General features: G+C 41.1%; 2 protein-coding genes across 5 annotated transcripts; one reads left to right on the top strand and one right to left on the bottom strand.

The window, feature by feature from the left end:
- Positions 1-361: 361 nt before the first annotated feature.
- LOC143103232 (ETS domain-containing protein Elk-3-like) lies at positions 362-7,966 on the bottom strand. Its single transcript, XM_076267054.1, has 5 exons — positions 7,675-7,966; positions 4,501-4,709; positions 3,473-4,252; positions 2,334-2,456; positions 362-1,002 (listed from the first exon to the last, which is right to left on the bottom strand). The coding sequence occupies exons 2-5, from the start codon at positions 4,705-4,707 to the stop codon at positions 904-906; spliced, it is 1,209 nt and encodes a 402-aa protein (XP_076123169.1). The 5' UTR covers positions 4,708-4,709; positions 7,675-7,966; the 3' UTR covers positions 362-903.
- hal (histidine ammonia-lyase) lies at positions 7,912-14,793 on the top strand. 4 transcript variants are annotated; one of them, XM_076267021.1, is made up of 20 exons: positions 7,912-8,052; positions 9,298-9,358; positions 9,895-9,922; positions 10,051-10,125; positions 10,231-10,303; positions 10,420-10,486; positions 10,583-10,620; positions 10,839-10,964; positions 11,068-11,207; positions 11,571-11,618; positions 11,819-11,966; positions 12,099-12,194; positions 12,277-12,335; positions 12,414-12,494; positions 12,995-13,060; positions 13,156-13,321; positions 13,428-13,562; positions 13,909-14,017; positions 14,151-14,220; positions 14,426-14,793. In XM_076267021.1, the coding sequence occupies exons 2-20, from the start codon at positions 9,315-9,317 to the stop codon at positions 14,555-14,557; spliced, it is 1,701 nt and encodes a 566-aa protein (XP_076123136.1). In that variant the 5' UTR covers positions 7,912-8,052; positions 9,298-9,314; the 3' UTR covers positions 14,558-14,793. The 4 variants fall into 4 exon arrangements, with proteins under 4 accessions (XP_076123136.1, XP_076123142.1, XP_076123129.1 ...); XM_076267027.1 differs by having other exon boundaries at positions 7,966-8,057; XM_076267014.1 differs by lacking the exon at positions 7,912-8,052 and adding an exon at positions 8,573-8,819.
- The last annotated feature ends 2,813 nt before the right edge of the window (positions 14,794-17,606 follow it).

Here is a 17,606-nt window from a genome sequence, read left to right on the forward strand (position 1 = left end):
GTCCAAAAAGAGGAATGTTAAATCACTGGTTTACATGGGTCTCCATAGCGATCTGGTTTACATGGGTCTCTATAGTCATCTTAAAGAAACAAGTACAAGTACCAAATAGAGATGGAACAGCAAGTTGGCAATGTAAAGGACATACAATCCAGTTCAAGGTAAGAACGGAGTACACACACACATATATATAAAGTACACACACACACACACACAGAGTACATTAGGTCATCAAAATATCCCAAAATGGCCAGTTAACACTCCTCTCCATGCTAACCCCTATCCTACAAGCTCAGTCTTTGTGTCTGTTGGTAGATTGTAATAACTTATTAAGAATGTATGAAATCAAAGTAGGTCAAGGTAGTAATGTTATATATACTTTATTTAACAAAAATTAAAAAAGAAAAAAACAGGGTGTAACTTATCTGTTTTGTTTTAAAAAAAAAATGAAAGCAATTCCACTGAATTGGAATTTCGTCTTTAAGTACTTAGGTTGGTAAACATAAGGCACAGATGTCATTTTCACTTCAGAAGGCACAGTGTGTGCTAATTGCAAGGCAGAGCACATTTACATGAGACACAACACAGCATAACAAAACAACACACAATATGTACAAAAGAAGTAAAAGCAGTTCATTGTCTTTATCGTGTTTTTTTTTTCTATAATGATGGAGAAATAAGAAAAGATCATTAAACAAGGGCCAATTCTCCATTTCATTTCAGCACTGCTGTACACTCTGCTCCACGCTTCAAGTCTTCAGTCAGCAGATTAGGACAGTGAGGGCAAGGTGTGCTTGTCCTGACTTGTGGGCAGGGTTTCAGGGAAATTGTAGGCCTCATACTAAAGCCTGAGATCCTTTGTAATGTAACAATAGTTTAGACATAGAACGTGTCTGACGCTGAAAATCAAGACTTATGATTGGTGGATGAGAGCAGCAAGGGGGAGGAAGAGCCATCCAGACTGGACATGGGGACGGTGACATATCCGTTCAGTAAGGTGGGGAACTGCAGACACAAGAGAACAATACAGTCAAACGATATTTCTCTGTTTTGCAGGATGCAACATGATGACATTAAAAGACAGTGATCCATAACATACAAATACATACATGCATAAATATAAAATACATGGTGTCTCTAGTACATTTCCTTCATAAATAAGATCATGTTCATAATTAAATGTTTCTGATCATGTATATGCACAATTTGCGCTCAATAACATGAACATTTCGAGGAGCAAATACTGATTATCCACGATTAATGAAAAATGTAAGATGACATGTCAGAAAAATGAGGAAATTAAAGCCTGGGTCCTCCCCCCCCCCCCCTCAGACACACACACACACACACAGAGGTCTGACTTCACATGATCTTTTCTGCCTTCTTTGAAAAAAGATACTTTTTTCACTGTTAATCAAATATCCTTCCTACCCACTGATTCAACTGTGATATATTTGGCTCAGTTACAAGGCACTTAGAAGTTTCACTGCTGTAACTTTTTACAGGTTATCTAATTAGCCAATCAGTTAAATGTTTTTGGACATACTTTTATCATAAAGTTTGTCACGTATGCAACACTAAAAACAGAACACCTATTTCTTTTTGATCTTCTATCTACCGTCTCATCTGGCCTCTGCGGTACAATTTTTGACTTTCAGTATGTGGTGTTTGTCATATTTTGGTCAGTGAGGGGCTGTTGGCTAATGGAGAAGTGGCGGGCGAGCATCAGGGTCAGGTTCCGGTGGAGTTTCCTGTTGTGCTGAGTGTTCGTGTTCATCTCCAACAGTCACCTTCACGAGTCAGTCGCAGGAGGAAATGAAAAAGGAGTCAGGCTGTCGGGGATTGGTGTGTTTGCCGAGCGGTTTGGGGGGAGGGATGGGGGGGGCATAAATAAGGAACAGCTTTAAAACCTGTTCGGCCCATTCAGGCAGACTCCCCTGGGCTTGAACAGGAAGTGGCCACCGGATTTCCCCCTCCCCCTCCCTCCCAGCCCCTCCTCTTTCTGTCTCCTTTTCTCCTCTTCTCTCTCCTACTCTCTGTAACCACCACTAAATTCATGGGCCATATTTGTGGATGACTCTGGATCTGGTGTGTAAAACCACAAAGCAAAGGAAAATACAAACAATGAAAGACATCAATGTAGTGTCAAAAACACGACTAAACAGTCGGACGCGACAAATGGATTCACCTAGGGGCATAGATGTATAATTGTTGTTATAATTGTAAAAAAAAAACATGGCCATAATTGAAGCCATGCGTGAACAGAGGACGCTGAACAGAAGACAGTGAAGAGAACGTTATCGCATCTTTCCAGATAGACACAGAGAGGCTTTTACCTGGAAGAGGGGAGCGTGGCCCTGCAAATGGCCGGGGCTCAGGGGCCCCACAGGACTCAGGCTGTTCCAGAGCTGGAGACCTGACAGCAGGGGGCTTGGGCTCAGCAGGAGCCCAGACGGCGTCTGCAGAAAGAGAGGCTCGCATGTCACATACGCGTCATGCTTCAAGCTGCTGCTTTTCATATAAGTGCAGCACAGCTGTGTCAATACGTTGCCATGATATGTTTCCATGACTGTCAATATGTGCCTTTACAAAAATTACATGATTAACAGATTTGTTGGCTGTGTCATGAGCCTTTTGGAATCAACAAAAAAATGTATCAGAGAATAGTCCAATTAATCTTGAACACACATTTGTTTATATCCCTGAAAATATACCTGAAATGTACAGTGAATGGTGTCATTTTGTAAAATCACTAACATTCTCTGACTAAGTTAGCAGCTGAGTTGAGGTGTGGATATAGTCTGATGTCATCTGTGCAACATATCAGTGTGAGCCATGCCTGAGTCAGTTGGTAACAGTTGTGATTAGGGTGATGTTAAGGGTTGAGAGGAATGTGAATCAAACAAAACGTTGCCTCAAATTTCATTTTGGGGGACAAATACAGAAACTCAGTGCGGCTTGTCTTTAGATGCTACTCAGGTTAACTAAATTGTTCAGAGTTAGAAACATAGTAACAATTTTGCCTTGGTGCAGTGTAATTAAACAATTAAGTATAGCATTATATTTATAGGAGGTGTGGCTATTAAATAATGATATTACTGCTGTAATTGAATAGTGATGAAGAACAATCATTATGATCATAACTATAACTACTATATACTTATAATAATAGTCTCATAGTTACACCTTGTGTCGCTTGCATCTCATCTTGAAGGGGTGCACAGTGTTTAACTTAAGTTCATGTACAACCACATAATTAAGGTTATACGGATAATAAGCACTTAATACTTAATACTTAAAACTTAATAAGCAATAAGCACACTCTACAGGATAGTTACAATGTAATACGAGCCACGTTTTAATGAGTTTTTTAACCAATTGTTACCACAAGCTCATTATAATTTGGCATCAATAAAGCTCTACAGGACAGCAACTCAGTCTAGTGCTGCCGTGTGGCCTGATGATGTGAACCCACCTGTGCTGTGAAGAGTGCTGGGGTGAGGGAGCCGGACGGCAGTGCAGGGCTGTTCAGGGCAATAGAACCGAGGTCACTTCCTGTCAGCACCACGGAAGGGTTGGCGATCTCCAGGCCTTTGGGCTTTTTGCTCCTGGACGCGGAGCCGGACGCCTGGTGGCTTCTCCTGTCTGAGGTCAGGGCACTCTCCCTGCTTCCTGAGGATAAGTTCAGCGGCTGCACGTCCTGCTCGGAGTCCTCAGCCTTGGGGCTCCTCCAGGCCTGAGCGGAGTGGGACGGCGCCACGGAGAGCGGCGAGGACGACCGGGGTGACCGCTTCGAGGGCCTGGAGGAGAGAGATGGCTCGGAAGAGGAAGGACGGCGCGAGGAGTGGAGGGCGTCGCTCTTCTCGGCAGCCTGGGCGACAAACTGTATAACGCTCTGGGCCTCCTCGCGGGGGTCCCCGCGCCTCTGTTGGATGGCCTGCAGAAGCTGCGACTGGCTGTGCAGAGAGCTGAATGACAAGCCGGGGTACAGGCCCGAACGGAAGTACTCATGGTAGCACGCCTGCACTTGAAGTGCCGCCGATATGGCAGGGTCCTGGGACTCCTCATCATCATCATCGTCGTCCTCCACCTCCTCCTTTACCCGAGCCTCCATCTCCTGGACCTCATCTTTGGTGACCACTACCGTGCTGAAATCTTGACCCATTTCTACAGCTTGGGGATCCAACTTGAGAATGTCCGGAAATGACACAAACTTGTAAACAAATTTCTGTCCGATCACCTTTCTGATGATATTCTAAAGAAAAGAAAGACATTATATGTGTCAGAGCACTGTTGATATTCATTGCAACAAATGTTTTTTTAGTAACAATTATCCATAAATAAGGATCTGCTCCTTTATAGCATTAGAATATTTTAAAGCTCAGCCCAAACTGCAACCCAACATTTATCATGCCTCTGTGAATGCCTCTAGTCTTAGCCATGACTGACCTTATCATAATAGAAGCAATGACTGACCTTATCGTAATAGAAGCAATGACTGACCTTATCATAATAGTAACGGAGAGCTCTGCTCAGCTTGTCGTAGTTCATATTGGTCTTGTTCTTCCGAAGACCCCATAACCTGGCCACCTCCTCGGATTTGAGCAGTTTGAACTCGCCATCGTTGGAGGTCCAGCAGATAAGGTGCTTGTGACTCTGGTCCAGCAGCAGCTGCAGTAGGAACTGCCACAGTGTGATGGCACTCTCCATACCTGCACACACAAACACAACAGTGTGATGGCACTTTCCATATCTGCACACACTAACACAACAGTGCGATGGCACTCTCCATACCTGCACACACACACACACACACAACAGGATGCCCCGATATCTTTAGTCATTGTCATTCAGACTGACTGATTCAGGTCATAGAAGTCAGTCACACTAGGATCACATAACGAATACGTAGATCACTATTTGATGGCGAGAGCTATGGGAAAGCTATGGGGAGAGCTATGGCGCAAGTGACTGCAGTGGCTGCACTGCACTCAGGTCCAAGTGCACGCAGGGACCTGGGTTTGAGTCTGGCCCGTAGTCATTTCCTGATCTCATCCTTTCTCTCTCTCCCATTCGCTTTCTGTCATTCTTCGCTGTCCTATCTGAATACAGGCAAAAAGCCCAAAAATATATATATTACAAAATATGTTATTTGATGTTAGTCTACAATTATGGTGCTAGGTCATTGCTTGATTAAAATTTATATCTCTCATGACGTGACCAACAAGTTAAGACTACTGTGGAAACAATCAGCAGCGCCATCAGTAAAGCCACAGAAAGCAAGACGTCTGTTTGCAACATGAAATGGTGAGATTGAGTGTGCTTTGAGTGTAAGAGGGAATGATCAGAGTTGAATGCAGGACCATATGAGGGCAGCCAGAGAGCATGGTTGCCACTGCACTGAACATAACAAAGACAATGTCATTCCCGATAATGCTGTGGTTGCAGTGAAAGATGAACATCGATTCAGAGTCTGTGAACTGAGGGATTCACCTATACGAAAACTAACCTCTTGGGCTATCTGTGCAAGGTGATCTAATGACCACAAAACCTGAAATACTGGTTTAATCATTGTAATACTATCACACTCAGCTGACATCACTGATAGTGACAATAATGAGAGCACAATTTTGCCCAAACTTGCTCTCAAAAACACACGCACACACACACACCACACACACAAACAACAAAACCTCCTTAGTACTTCTTGTACCTCCTTAATACTTTTATTAAGTATGCAACATTTTTTTTCATGCAGTGAGCTTTTTACAGAGCTTTCGATTTATACATACCTTATTCCAGGTATGAAAACATTCATAAACCTGTCACAGAAATATATCATGATGCTAGTAAAATGAGCAGTGTGAATGTACATTTTATTCTACAAGTCACATACCCTTTGCGTAGTTACTTACACATGTACTAAGTATGTACAGTGACACAAGTGGTGTGGTGATCTGGAATAAATTACCTTTGGAAATTAAGAGTATGCACAACTATCATTGTTTCAGGAAAAGGGTAAAATCCTGGCTCATGGATCATTTAAATCCCTAGTGGCACTAACATGTATTCCTCCGTGTGAGTTGTTGTCTGTTGGTGTTGTCTATGTATGCACATTGGACTTTAATACAGATAGGAAGGGTTAGGGAAGATTCTTTTATATGTTTTAGCCCCGCATAGTCTATTTTTATGATGTTCAATTATTTTGTTTTATGTGGATATATGTCCTGTCTTGTAACATCAGGGACCATGATGGAAATAAGTGCTTGCACTTTGTCATGTTTTTGTTCTATCCCTTGGATATGTTTTTATTCCAAAATAAATCAAATCAAAAACAAGCACACTGTGAATATGACACACTATTCTTTAAGATTTCCTGAGGTAGTTGTATTATTCCCATAAAATCCCATACCATTAATTCAGTTTGCTGCAGTTGTGTGTGTACTTCTGTGGCAAAACAGTGTGATGCGGTGTGGCACAGGAAGTCAAATGAAGGCTAAGGGCAAAAGTATGTGGCGGTTCAGCCCAGGCCTGGCTCCACAGGAAGTGGGGCAGGCCAAGACCAGCCGGGTCCTCTAATGGAGGAATTTGGACATCAAACCCAGGACATTCTGGTGAAACTGCCACCCAAAGTTAAGTACTGTACCTCACAAAAATGAGGTAGGCTACAGCCAAAGGTGCTGAGTCTCACAGCTCTGCTCCTCACAGGCTCCAAAGAAGAAAACGCTGCACAGGATGTGTTTTGATTGCCAGACCCCCACCCAGACCTCATTCCCGAAAACACACAAACACACACCAATGACATCTTCATGTTACAGCCACCTTGACTTTTCCGGGCATGACATGAGGCTACAAAACTGTCAGATTCAGGACTTCCTTCAATTCTGTTTTCAAGGACGTTTCTGTAGCATGTGAGGTGACAAAGCCTAATAGGCAACTACACTTAAAACACTCCTGAACTAAAAGTAGCCCTACTGTTAATTTTACATGTTCACGCAAACACTTTCAACTAGCCTACATCCCCATTCTTCATTACATTTTTACTTGTCTTCCAATTGGAAATTTTGTTGACATGCTTCATAGAAGCTAAACAATGCCGCACAGTTTCGAGAGCGGAAACTCCTAATGCAATTAAGTGCTGTGTGCAGACATCGCCGTACCAGTGGCTGGGTCTTCTTTTGCACTGTAAGTGGAAAATTCGGTGCAGCATCCCTTACAAGCGAAGTAACCACTTCTGAACGCTTGTAAAAAGGCTGATCCAATTTAAACTTCTCTTTGTCTCTCACATTTACCCTCTCTTTCTTTTGTTCTCCCTCTCTCTCGCTTTCTGTGTCTCACACACATACACAAACACTTACATAGAAGAGGGCAATCTCTACACTTTATTTCTACATATTCTTTAATAGTTGTCTGTTACCTATTTCAAACCGGAAGTCCAGTACCCTAACTAGGATCTCTATTGGTGCTTCATTACTCCCAGTTGCAGACTTAGAGAAGCATTTAAAATAACTGATTCAACATCACCAGCCTCTCAAAAACATTCGCCACACACGAGCCACAATTAAATCTAAATATGACATAGTAAACTATCGAATAAAGATACACAGGGTATGATTAAAAATAGTTGTTAACCTACTCAAAATGAAAGATCGCCAAATCATTCATAAATTCACATACCCCTCGATGAAATGTGTTGATTAATTCCTGATGGTTTCTAAACAAAATCTTGAACGATTTCTTTTTCCATACTGTCTGTCGCAGGACACTTTCTTCAACTGTAATGAGATCCTGATTTTTTCTTTCTTTTTGAGCAGGAAGTTGGAAGAAGCAGTCAGAGAGTCGGATCACTTCCTCTCCTGCAGTATTCCCCAATCGCTTTATCGGGTATGTAAATAGAGATATCCTCCCTTTGCTTCACCGTGCTTACCGATGGCCAACATTGCTTTGCTCTATTATAACACATATGGCAAGTTTGGAACTACATGTCGACGCAGAGTAGATCTCACTGACGTCACCACGTTTCTCTTCAGCACCACTTGGGGGTGCTAACATACGGTAAGGTAGGCCTTCGTCTTTTCCATCAATGTATTTCTCCCACCAAACCTATCAGCTTCAATTGTAATTTAAAAAAATAAATATGAAACCTTTTGAACAATAGAAGTCCATTGGAGAAATCAGATACATCTTCCCTTTTTATCATTTTCAAATTATTTGTATCACCGGTGGCCTTACAGTGAAAACGCGTAAATATGGACTTGGAACTTTTGAGTTCAAAGCTTCTGTTTGGGAACAAATTTAAATCTGGCTTATCAGTATTTAGATAACCTCATACTGCGCTGCGTAACCTCAGGCAAGGATGCGCACCCTCTCAAACACAAACACATACGCGCGCGCGCGCGCGCACGCACGCACTTGGATAGCCTATGTTACGCTTTGATGCATCTGCAAGACAAACAAAGTATAGAGGTGTGGACTGGCTGGTCATCTCTGATTGGTCATCTGGGACATTGCTCTAGTATGTATTGCATTGGATAGTGTTTATCAGCATCAGAAGAAGCTTACTATCTGGACCAGAATGCCTCGTATTACTGTGCATATTAGGGATGAATGGTTGATGGTGCCATGCAGAGACACCACATGTACCATACAGTGGTTGGGACTCGAGGCTTTGAAACGCTATGTGAAGAACAAGCCAGATAATGGGGGATTTATGTCGCCTAAAGACATTAATTTTGTTGTAAGGAGGTGTCAAGGCCTTGGGCTGTTGGATTCCGATGATACTATTGAGGATGTTCTTGAGGATAATGACTTTGTTGAACTTGGTAAGGTACATGCATTTGGAACATTTTGGTATAAAATGAAATATTGTTTTACTGTGGAAACAATATATGTGAAGCTGTTTTACTATATGTAAAGTTATGGTTCATAAAAACTGAACGTCATCATCATATAGGCCTAATTGGGTTCCACTTCTGATTCACTCTGAATGATGTACCTATTTCATGCCACTAGTTAATGGCATGAAAAGCTGCAAACTCCTCCCAGGAGTTAAGATTTTGAGGTTTTATTTTAAAGAATCTTGGGTTTTATGATTGTGTATTTGTGCTACACAGAAGAGCAAAGTTCAGCCAGCACCAGGAGTTATAACTGACATGAATACACAATTTTCAGTTTTACTCAAACCAATCATTTCACATTTAAAAGTGTTCAGTTCCTTTGAAAACATTATTTTTTTTAAACAATTAAAATGCTTTCAATGTGGTCATGTGTAACATTATAATGTGGGGAATCTCTTTACAGCCATTGAAGGAGAATCTATGTCCCCTGACTTCATCCAGTGCCAGCCAGGAGTATCACACTTGTATCCTTGTTGGGCGTTAGAGTATATAGAAAAAAAAGACATGTTCTGGACCAAGAAAAACAGTGTTACATGGGTTAAAAGTTGCTAATTATTGTTTTTGATGACTGATGGTTTTCTATGATTGTAACACATACTGAAATGCACTTAGGCTATACAGTATATACATGTTACTATGAATATGAAGTCATAAGTCGATGAAGTCATACGGGCAGCCGTGGCCTACTGGTTAGCGCGTCGGACTTGTAACCGGAGGGTTGCCGGTTCGAATCCCGAACAGTAGGAAGCGGCTGAAGTGCCCCGAGCACCACTGTTGTTGCAGGCAGCTCACTGCGCCGGGATTAGTGTATGCTTCACCTCACTGTGTGCTGAGTGTGTTTCACTAATTCAAGGATTGGGATAAATGCAGAGACCAAATTTCCCTCACAGGATCAAAAGAGTATATACATATATATATATATATATATATATATTTTCCCATTTGATTTCTTTCCTGCGCCTTCGGATATCGTTTTGTTTTCTTTAAGCATACCTGACAGAACAGCTGTGTACAGAGAACCTGACGATGTGAGTATGAATTGAGAATGTGAGAATTCAGCGTATGGCTTTGAATTTTAATGGGACTGAATACGTGAATGTGATTGAATAAGTGTTAATTGTTGGAATGGCTATTCTTTTTTTTCTTTTCTTTATAGTACTTAGCCCTTGATGGTAACAGCCTAACCTCTACAGATCTAGTTAATTTGGGGAAGGGTCTCTACAAGATCAAGGTAAAGATCTTGCTGTTTGATCCATTCAACAGTTAATTTCTTTATGTTTTCTTACTTAGTTGCTGGTTGTCCTTGTCTAATTTGCTACCTCTTTAATTCACACAGTTAACCAAGGAGGCAGAACAAAAAGTTGTGCAAGCAAGAGAGCTATTGGACACAATTGTGAAGGAGAACAGAAGTAGGTGCCCCTCTCCCCCATATTCAGACATAATAGACTTAAGTGAAGTAAATACATCAAAGATATAATGAACAGTGCATCTTGAAATAAATCTGACATGTTTTTTTTGTCTTCAGTTGTGTATGGAATAACAACTGGTTTTGGGAAATTTGCACGCACTGTCATCCCTGTGCCCAAACTTAAGTACATTCTAATAAAGTATATCTTTCAATGATTTCAAGATGTACAGAATGTGTAGAATTATTCACTTTTTAACACACACCATTCTTTCATTTATAGAGAACTCCAAGAAAATCTTGTGAGATCACACTCTGCTGGTATGTTAATCTTGAATTTCCCCTTGGGGATCAATAAAGTATCTATCTATCTATCTATCTAATCATGTCACCCAGCTGCTGTTTGTTAAGTGTGTCATTTGTACTTTGGATGTATGTCAGTTACTCTACAGAATGATTAACTGTTTGATATTGGTAACATGCATGCAAAAGTAACTGTTATTATGAAGGACCTGAAGAACTGCTTTACATGACATTAGGTGTGGGGAGTCCTCTAAGTCCAGAAAGGACACGCATGTTGCTTGCTCTCAGAATCAATGTCCTGGCAAAAGGGTACAGCGGCATCTCCCTGGAAACTCTCCATGCAATGGTTCAGGCTTTCAACTGTGAGTACAACCCAAGATCCCAAAATGAAATGGGGCTTTCAAGGACTTTTTTTCCTGTCATGCATTGACAACTATGGCATCTAACATCTCACTTTTGTTCCAGCATCTTGCCTGTCGTTTGTTCCCGAAAAGGGTACAGTTGGTGCAAGTGGAGATCTGGCTCCTCTCTCCCATTTGGCATTAGGCCTCATGGGAGAGGGGAAGATGTGGTCTCCCAAAAGTGGATGGGCTGATGCTAAATATGTAAGTGCAAAAACATATCAATAGTGTCATAATATCAATATTTTTGTGTGTATACTGCCAAAATATATTTATCAGTGTAGACAGCTTGTCTTTAGGTCGTGATACTAGTTGCTTACATACAACTTGGAACATGGAATAAAACTGTACAAACTAATTAGTGTGAAAATTACTTGTGCAGTCTACTGTATGATTTAAGTGTACCAACATGGAAATTAAGAGAGATCAGATTACACTGAATGATGGGGGAAATTAATATTGGCAAAGTCAAATGTTGAGATACCTTCCAGAAGGTATATAGGCCATTATTAATATGCTTCAAATTCTTCTTAAAACTTTAATCCTGTGTTTAAACACCTACCCCAGGTACTTGAGGCTCATGGACTGAAGCCTGTATCACTGAAGCCAAAAGAGGTATGTTGATATTTCACTATCTCATCTTCTGCATATTAAACTCATTTTACTCAACAAAAGAAAGTTCTATCCGATCCAACTGTTTTACATTTTGCATGCAAGACTAATGAAAATCTAAAGCTACAGTACTAGCACAATTTTAGACTGAGAGCAGACCAGGGCACTTTTCTGTATGGGAAATGTTTCTTCCCTTCACATAGGGTTTAGCTCTCATCAACGGGACCCAGATGATCACTTCCCTTGGGGCAGAGGCTGTGGAGAGGGCAGAGGCTATTGCCAGACAGGCGGACATCATTGCTGCTCTCACACTGGAGGTTTTGAAAGGAACCACCAAGGCCTTTGATAGTGGTGAGCATAAACCCTCTTTTAAATCTCATGTGTTAAAAAATTATTCTTTTACATCGCTGCAAGTGCTATAGAAGAGGAATCTCTCATATAAACTGAGTGCATGACTCCTTTTTGACCAATCTCTTATGCCAGACATCCATAAGCTGCGTCCCCATCCAGGACAAACTCAGGTGGCGCTGCGTTTCCGCTCTCTCCTGGACTCTGACCACCATCCCTCTGAAATTGCAGGTAGGCCAGGGAGTGGAGGACAGAGGAATCTGTATCTGTATTTCTGTGTCATGTTGTAAAATGCGACTTTATTCTCTCCTAGAGTCTCATCGATTCTGTGACAGGGTCCAGGATGCATACACTATGCGTTGTTGTCCACAGGTAATTTATTATGGAATACTGTACTGTATGGTGTTTTCCAGTAACACCATTTAACAGTTATTATACTTTTTCCCCCAGGTTCATGGTGTTGTTAATGACACAATTGACTTTGCCAAGAACATTATCAACACAGAAATCAACAGTGCTACAGACAACCCTGTATCCTTTCCATATCACATTTGGATGTCCCATATGGATGCATAGATGTACAGTACACGCACAGCATTATATTAAAATTTACCGGAGTTTAAGTAAGGGATAACGGCCGCCAAGGTGTCCCGTCATACAGAATTAATGGACGAGGTGGAGGAGTTTCCATTAATTCTGTATAATGGGACACCTTGAAGGCTGTTATCCCGCTTATCCGCCCAGTTGCAACTTGCCCCTATAGGCAATAGTCATATGCCTCTGCCTCTAGCATGCAAAGGAAACAAGCGGTTCAGGCAGAAAATAAGCCAACTTGTTCAGTAATCCTTTCTTTGGTCCTGACAGTAAGAATGGTGGGCAGTTAGCTTGTTTATAGCCAATCAGAAGAGTGAGAGTATTTCTTCTCTCTGGGTGATAAATTGAAATTTACTGGAGTGTAAGTGCTATGTATCCATACCAGTGTTTCAGTTCTCCACTTTCTGCTTACAATTTTCTTATTAGAACTATTTCAGATGGTATTTTCTGAGAGAGGAGAGACCATCTCTGGTGGGAATTTCCATGGAGAATATCCAGCAAAGGTAAACAGTCATTTGCACTCAAAGAGGCCATTAATGCACTTATATGTTTTAGGCCAATTCACATTAATGAGCTGTCATGGCCTCCGTTCTTGAAGGCGCTGGACTACTTGGCCATTGGCATTCATGAACTGGCCTCAATCAGCGAGCGAAGGATCGAGCGCTTGTGTAACCCCTCACTCAGCGAGCTCCCTGCCTTCCTGGTCAGCGAGGGGGGCCTGAACTCAGGGTTCATGATTGCACATTGCACTGCCGCGTCCCTCGGTCAGTCGCCAATCATTAGCAGTCACCTCAGCATCACAACACTTTTATGACACAGTGGAAAGAGCCTGCTCAAGTGTTCCCTTCCATCCCCCCACCCTCCCCACAGTGTCAGAGAACAAGGTCCTGTGTCACCCATCGTCTGTGGACTCGTTGTCAACGAGCGCCGCCACGGAGGACCACGTGTCCATGGGGGGCTGGGCCGCCAGGAAAGCCCTGCGGGTGGTGGAGAACGTGGAGCAAGGTATCTTCAGGATTCGACAAGAGTCACATATCTGATTAATCATGTGCAAATGGAATAAAGATGACTCACACAATATGGTCACAGCTTGCATAAGCACAAACGACACACCGTGAGCCGGTTTCCCAAACATGGATTAGAAGAGTGAAAATCTTGATTGACAAAACCTTTTAGTCTGGGTCCAGGCTCAATCCATGTATGGGAAACCCAGATAGTAAGAACAGCAAGAATATGTTTAAATTAATAGCATTCTACGCTGAAAAATGACTAGTCCGAGTCTAAACCAGTCAGTCAGTCAGAGCCAGACCCAGTCCTATGTTCTGCTCTGAAAGTCTCTCCTGCTTTGTAGTGCTTGCCATTGAGTTACTTGCAGCCTGCCAGGGTATTGAGTTCCTACGCCCCCTGCGAACTACAACACCATTGGAGAGGGTGTACGACCTTGTGCGTAGCAAAGTCAAGTAAGTCAAACAGTGGTCCCCAGCAATTGAAAAGGACATGTCCTGGGGTATTGCCCAACAGGGTTAATGGCTAACTCATTCTGCTCGCCGTATGCTTTTTTTCCCTCTTGTCTTCCATGTTTGTCAACTTCAGGCCATGGATGAAAGACAGATTCATGGCTCCTGACATTGAGGCTACCCACCGGCTCCTGATTGATCAGAAGGCAATGTCCACTATGATATCTGTCATAAAGTGTAGTTTAAACAGAGTGAAAGCATTTTTTTGATAACATACAAAATGGAAGTCGCATTGAGACATCTTGTGACTTTACATTAGCTTTATTCAATCATATGAAATAATGTCAAAAAAATGTGTGAATGTAGAAAAATAGTGAACATGTTTAACATTTGTTCAATCTCTCTCACTAGGTATGGCAAATTGCTAAGCCTTACATTGACAAGTATCACATGGAGCACTTCCCAGAGTCTCGCCCCAGCTCACCAACAGCCTTCTCCTTGGAATCCCCAGCATCCCCGAGAAAGCGAGTCCGTCTCGAGTGACGGGATATTTGCCAGGCTTCTTTTCAATACAATTTCTATACTATGGAACTGAAAGATGCAAAATTGTTATACGTGGTATATGAAAAGTGTTAATAGAATATGGTTGATATGTTTTTACAATGTTATTTTACAATGTTAATTATATTTTGATTAATCATATTACTAATTTGCCTTAGTCAGAGGGTATTCTGTTAATTAAAAATATATTAGGTATCTAATAAAGTTTTTTTTTGCTACTGGGCTCCCCTGCAGTTGTGGTGTAATTGTATTTTACACAACTGTCGTAAATACCAGTCATGGCTTGCACCCTTCCCCTTGGACACAGTATATGTGGATAGGTTTACAAACTGGTCAAGATAATCCCTGAAGAGCCGTGTCATCTGACAAGGTAATGTGACACAATGTCATACAAATAGTGGGCTATTGCACAATTGCAGTAAGGCAATTTGTGATTCTCTGGGTCAGGGGAGAATGAAGCTGCAAGGATGGTTCTATGTAGGCAATTTGTGATTCTCTGGGTCATGGGGACACATTATTAGGCTTTTAAATCAATACAGCCATAACAATTTATATAAAAATACTTAACAGATGTTTACTTTAGCTAAATTACCAATGACATAACAATGACATCGTTTATGGTTAATATTTGCCATTTACCCCTGTGAGTTCACATTTATGATCATATGATCATTTTCGTTTTTTGTGAGAAAACAAGGAAATTCAATTAAAAAAAGGGTTAAAAATAGAAACAAGATTTTTGATCATTATTAGTACTTAACTTAATCAGAACAGGTGAAAGTGCTTGAAAACATAACAATTTTGTAACTTTGTGCACACAGACACACTCAGACACACATTTACTGTACACACACGGAGATGCACGGATATATAGACACACACACAGACATAGACACACACACACACACAGCAGGCCCAGTTAGGAGGACACAGTTAAGGTACGGTAGCTAGCTACAATTATAACACTCGGGTAATAAGAGGCGGAGGTGGGGGGGGGGACTGCAAACTACCGTCTGCAGTCATTAAAAATAAGTTATTTTTTATGTTCTTCACAGAAAATGAGCCAAGGCAAATGAGTTTGAGTTAGAATAAATAATAAATAGCATAATTTGTCTTTTAGCCAACATTGAAAACAGACATGATATGAACATAAATCTGCATCAAAGTAGCAAATATTCAAAAACCTTGGTGTGGCTATATTATCATGGTTCCATGTGATCATGTTAACTAATGCATTAAGATAGCTAAAACAGAGAGGGGGGAAGGGGGGAATTATGCCATTTGGGCAGGGATAGAAGGTGGCATGGACTGAGTAAAGGAGCAAAAACTGACTTATGCCACCTTACACCAAACAACTTTGACAAGATTTGGGAAAGATTATTGAAAGATTGTAGTCTTTTAACTAATGCCCCCCATTCAAGCTTTACTCAAAAGACTCTAATCTTTCAAGAATCTTTCCCAAATTTTGTCAAAGTTGTTTGGTGTAAGGAGGCCATTAGTTAAAACGTGTCATAGTTTAGTCTAGGGTGCCATTGTTTTGGTTTGAATATTGTTTACATGATCACATAAGACCATGTGTGACCTCCCCCATGACATAAGACTTAACAATACTGTGTAGCTAGTTGTTAAGCACTACCCTAGTTCCACTGATCAAATGCTACAGAAGATGAAGGGAGAAGAGAGAAGGCAGTTCATAATTTCTCAGAAGTAATGCAATTGGTATTTCATAATCCCATGGTATTTCAAATATAGTAAGCAATGGCTCAGGAGAGGATTATTGTGCAAGGCAGTCAGTGTTTTCCTGGCAATTTTCTGTAATCAAGTTTCTTCACTTAACTGAGATCATTTCACCTCTGCACTCTCTTTCTTTGTCAGTTATTTAACTTAGCATACCATTTTCCAACTAGGAGTGATACTACATACTACAAATTTACACAACTCCAATAAACACCAACCAACGAATAGGCCTATCAGTTTATTAAGAATTTCCAGAGGGTTTGAAGAGCCTCTGAAATTGTCATGCGCTGGCCATTCTGATCGACTTATTATTGATTTATAAACACTAATAAATTAGCTTAAGTGGGCTAACGAGTCCAGGATACCCATGAACCCTAATTAGGACACCGTTTTCCTTAGGCATTCTATTGATTTGCTTTTTTTTGGGCTTACTAGGTTTTATGCCTGTTTGTTGCACTTTGCATTTTCACTCAAACCTACTCGTTTTATCCACTAGATGGCGCAAGAGTGCTCAGAGTGATATAGCCACAGCTTGAATGAAAAATGGCAGCACTTTTTCAAAATTCATTTAGACTTGGGTGCTCTGTGGTGTGACTAACTGTGAACACATTATTATTATTATTATAACAAAACTATCACTAACAAAAATATCCCTGTAATATATGCTATCAATTACTTACTCATTTTAAACCAACCTGTTTTGCTGTGTTTATGCCATACACAATGGCCTGCAGATGAACATCCCAATCATTCTGGGCCTCGCTCACATACCGTCTGAGGGAACAATTCATCTTTTGGTTGGTCCATTCATCCTTAACCATCAAAATCCAATTACTACTACACATCTTAAGCAGACAGAAACATTCACAGACTGAATTAGAACAACACTGAAATAACCTTTTTTTAGATTTTGCGATAGCACACTTACTTGGTCATTTGTTTGTGGGCAATAGGCACTGGACACTGCATGCTTGATGTTGAGTGCCTTGAATATATGTGTATTAAGCTGCCAATAATTCAGACACAGAGGTATTTTTAAAAGATGAACAACCTAAAACTGACATGATTTGAACTATTACAAATTGAATATGATGTGAATTTTTACAAATTACTAGGCCCATTACAACTACATAAGAGGGTGGAGGGTGTGCAGTAAGTAGGTTGCCCATCCCTCCAAAACATAGGTTATAAGTATTGAAAATATGTCCCACACTGTCCCAACCACACTTTAAACTATTCCCAATTTGGTCTGCATCGACTCAGGAAGTGCAGTATACCGTTGCAAGGTTTGTAC

This window comes from Alosa pseudoharengus, unplaced genomic scaffold (assembly GCF_046254945.1).
Source record: "Alosa pseudoharengus isolate Yale_2024_CS ecotype anadromous, Long Island Sound unplaced genomic scaffold, YU_APseudo_1.1 YU_APseudo_1.1_scf_10, whole genome shotgun sequence".
Taxonomy (NCBI): Eukaryota; Metazoa; Chordata; class Actinopteri; order Clupeiformes; family Clupeidae; genus Alosa; species Alosa pseudoharengus.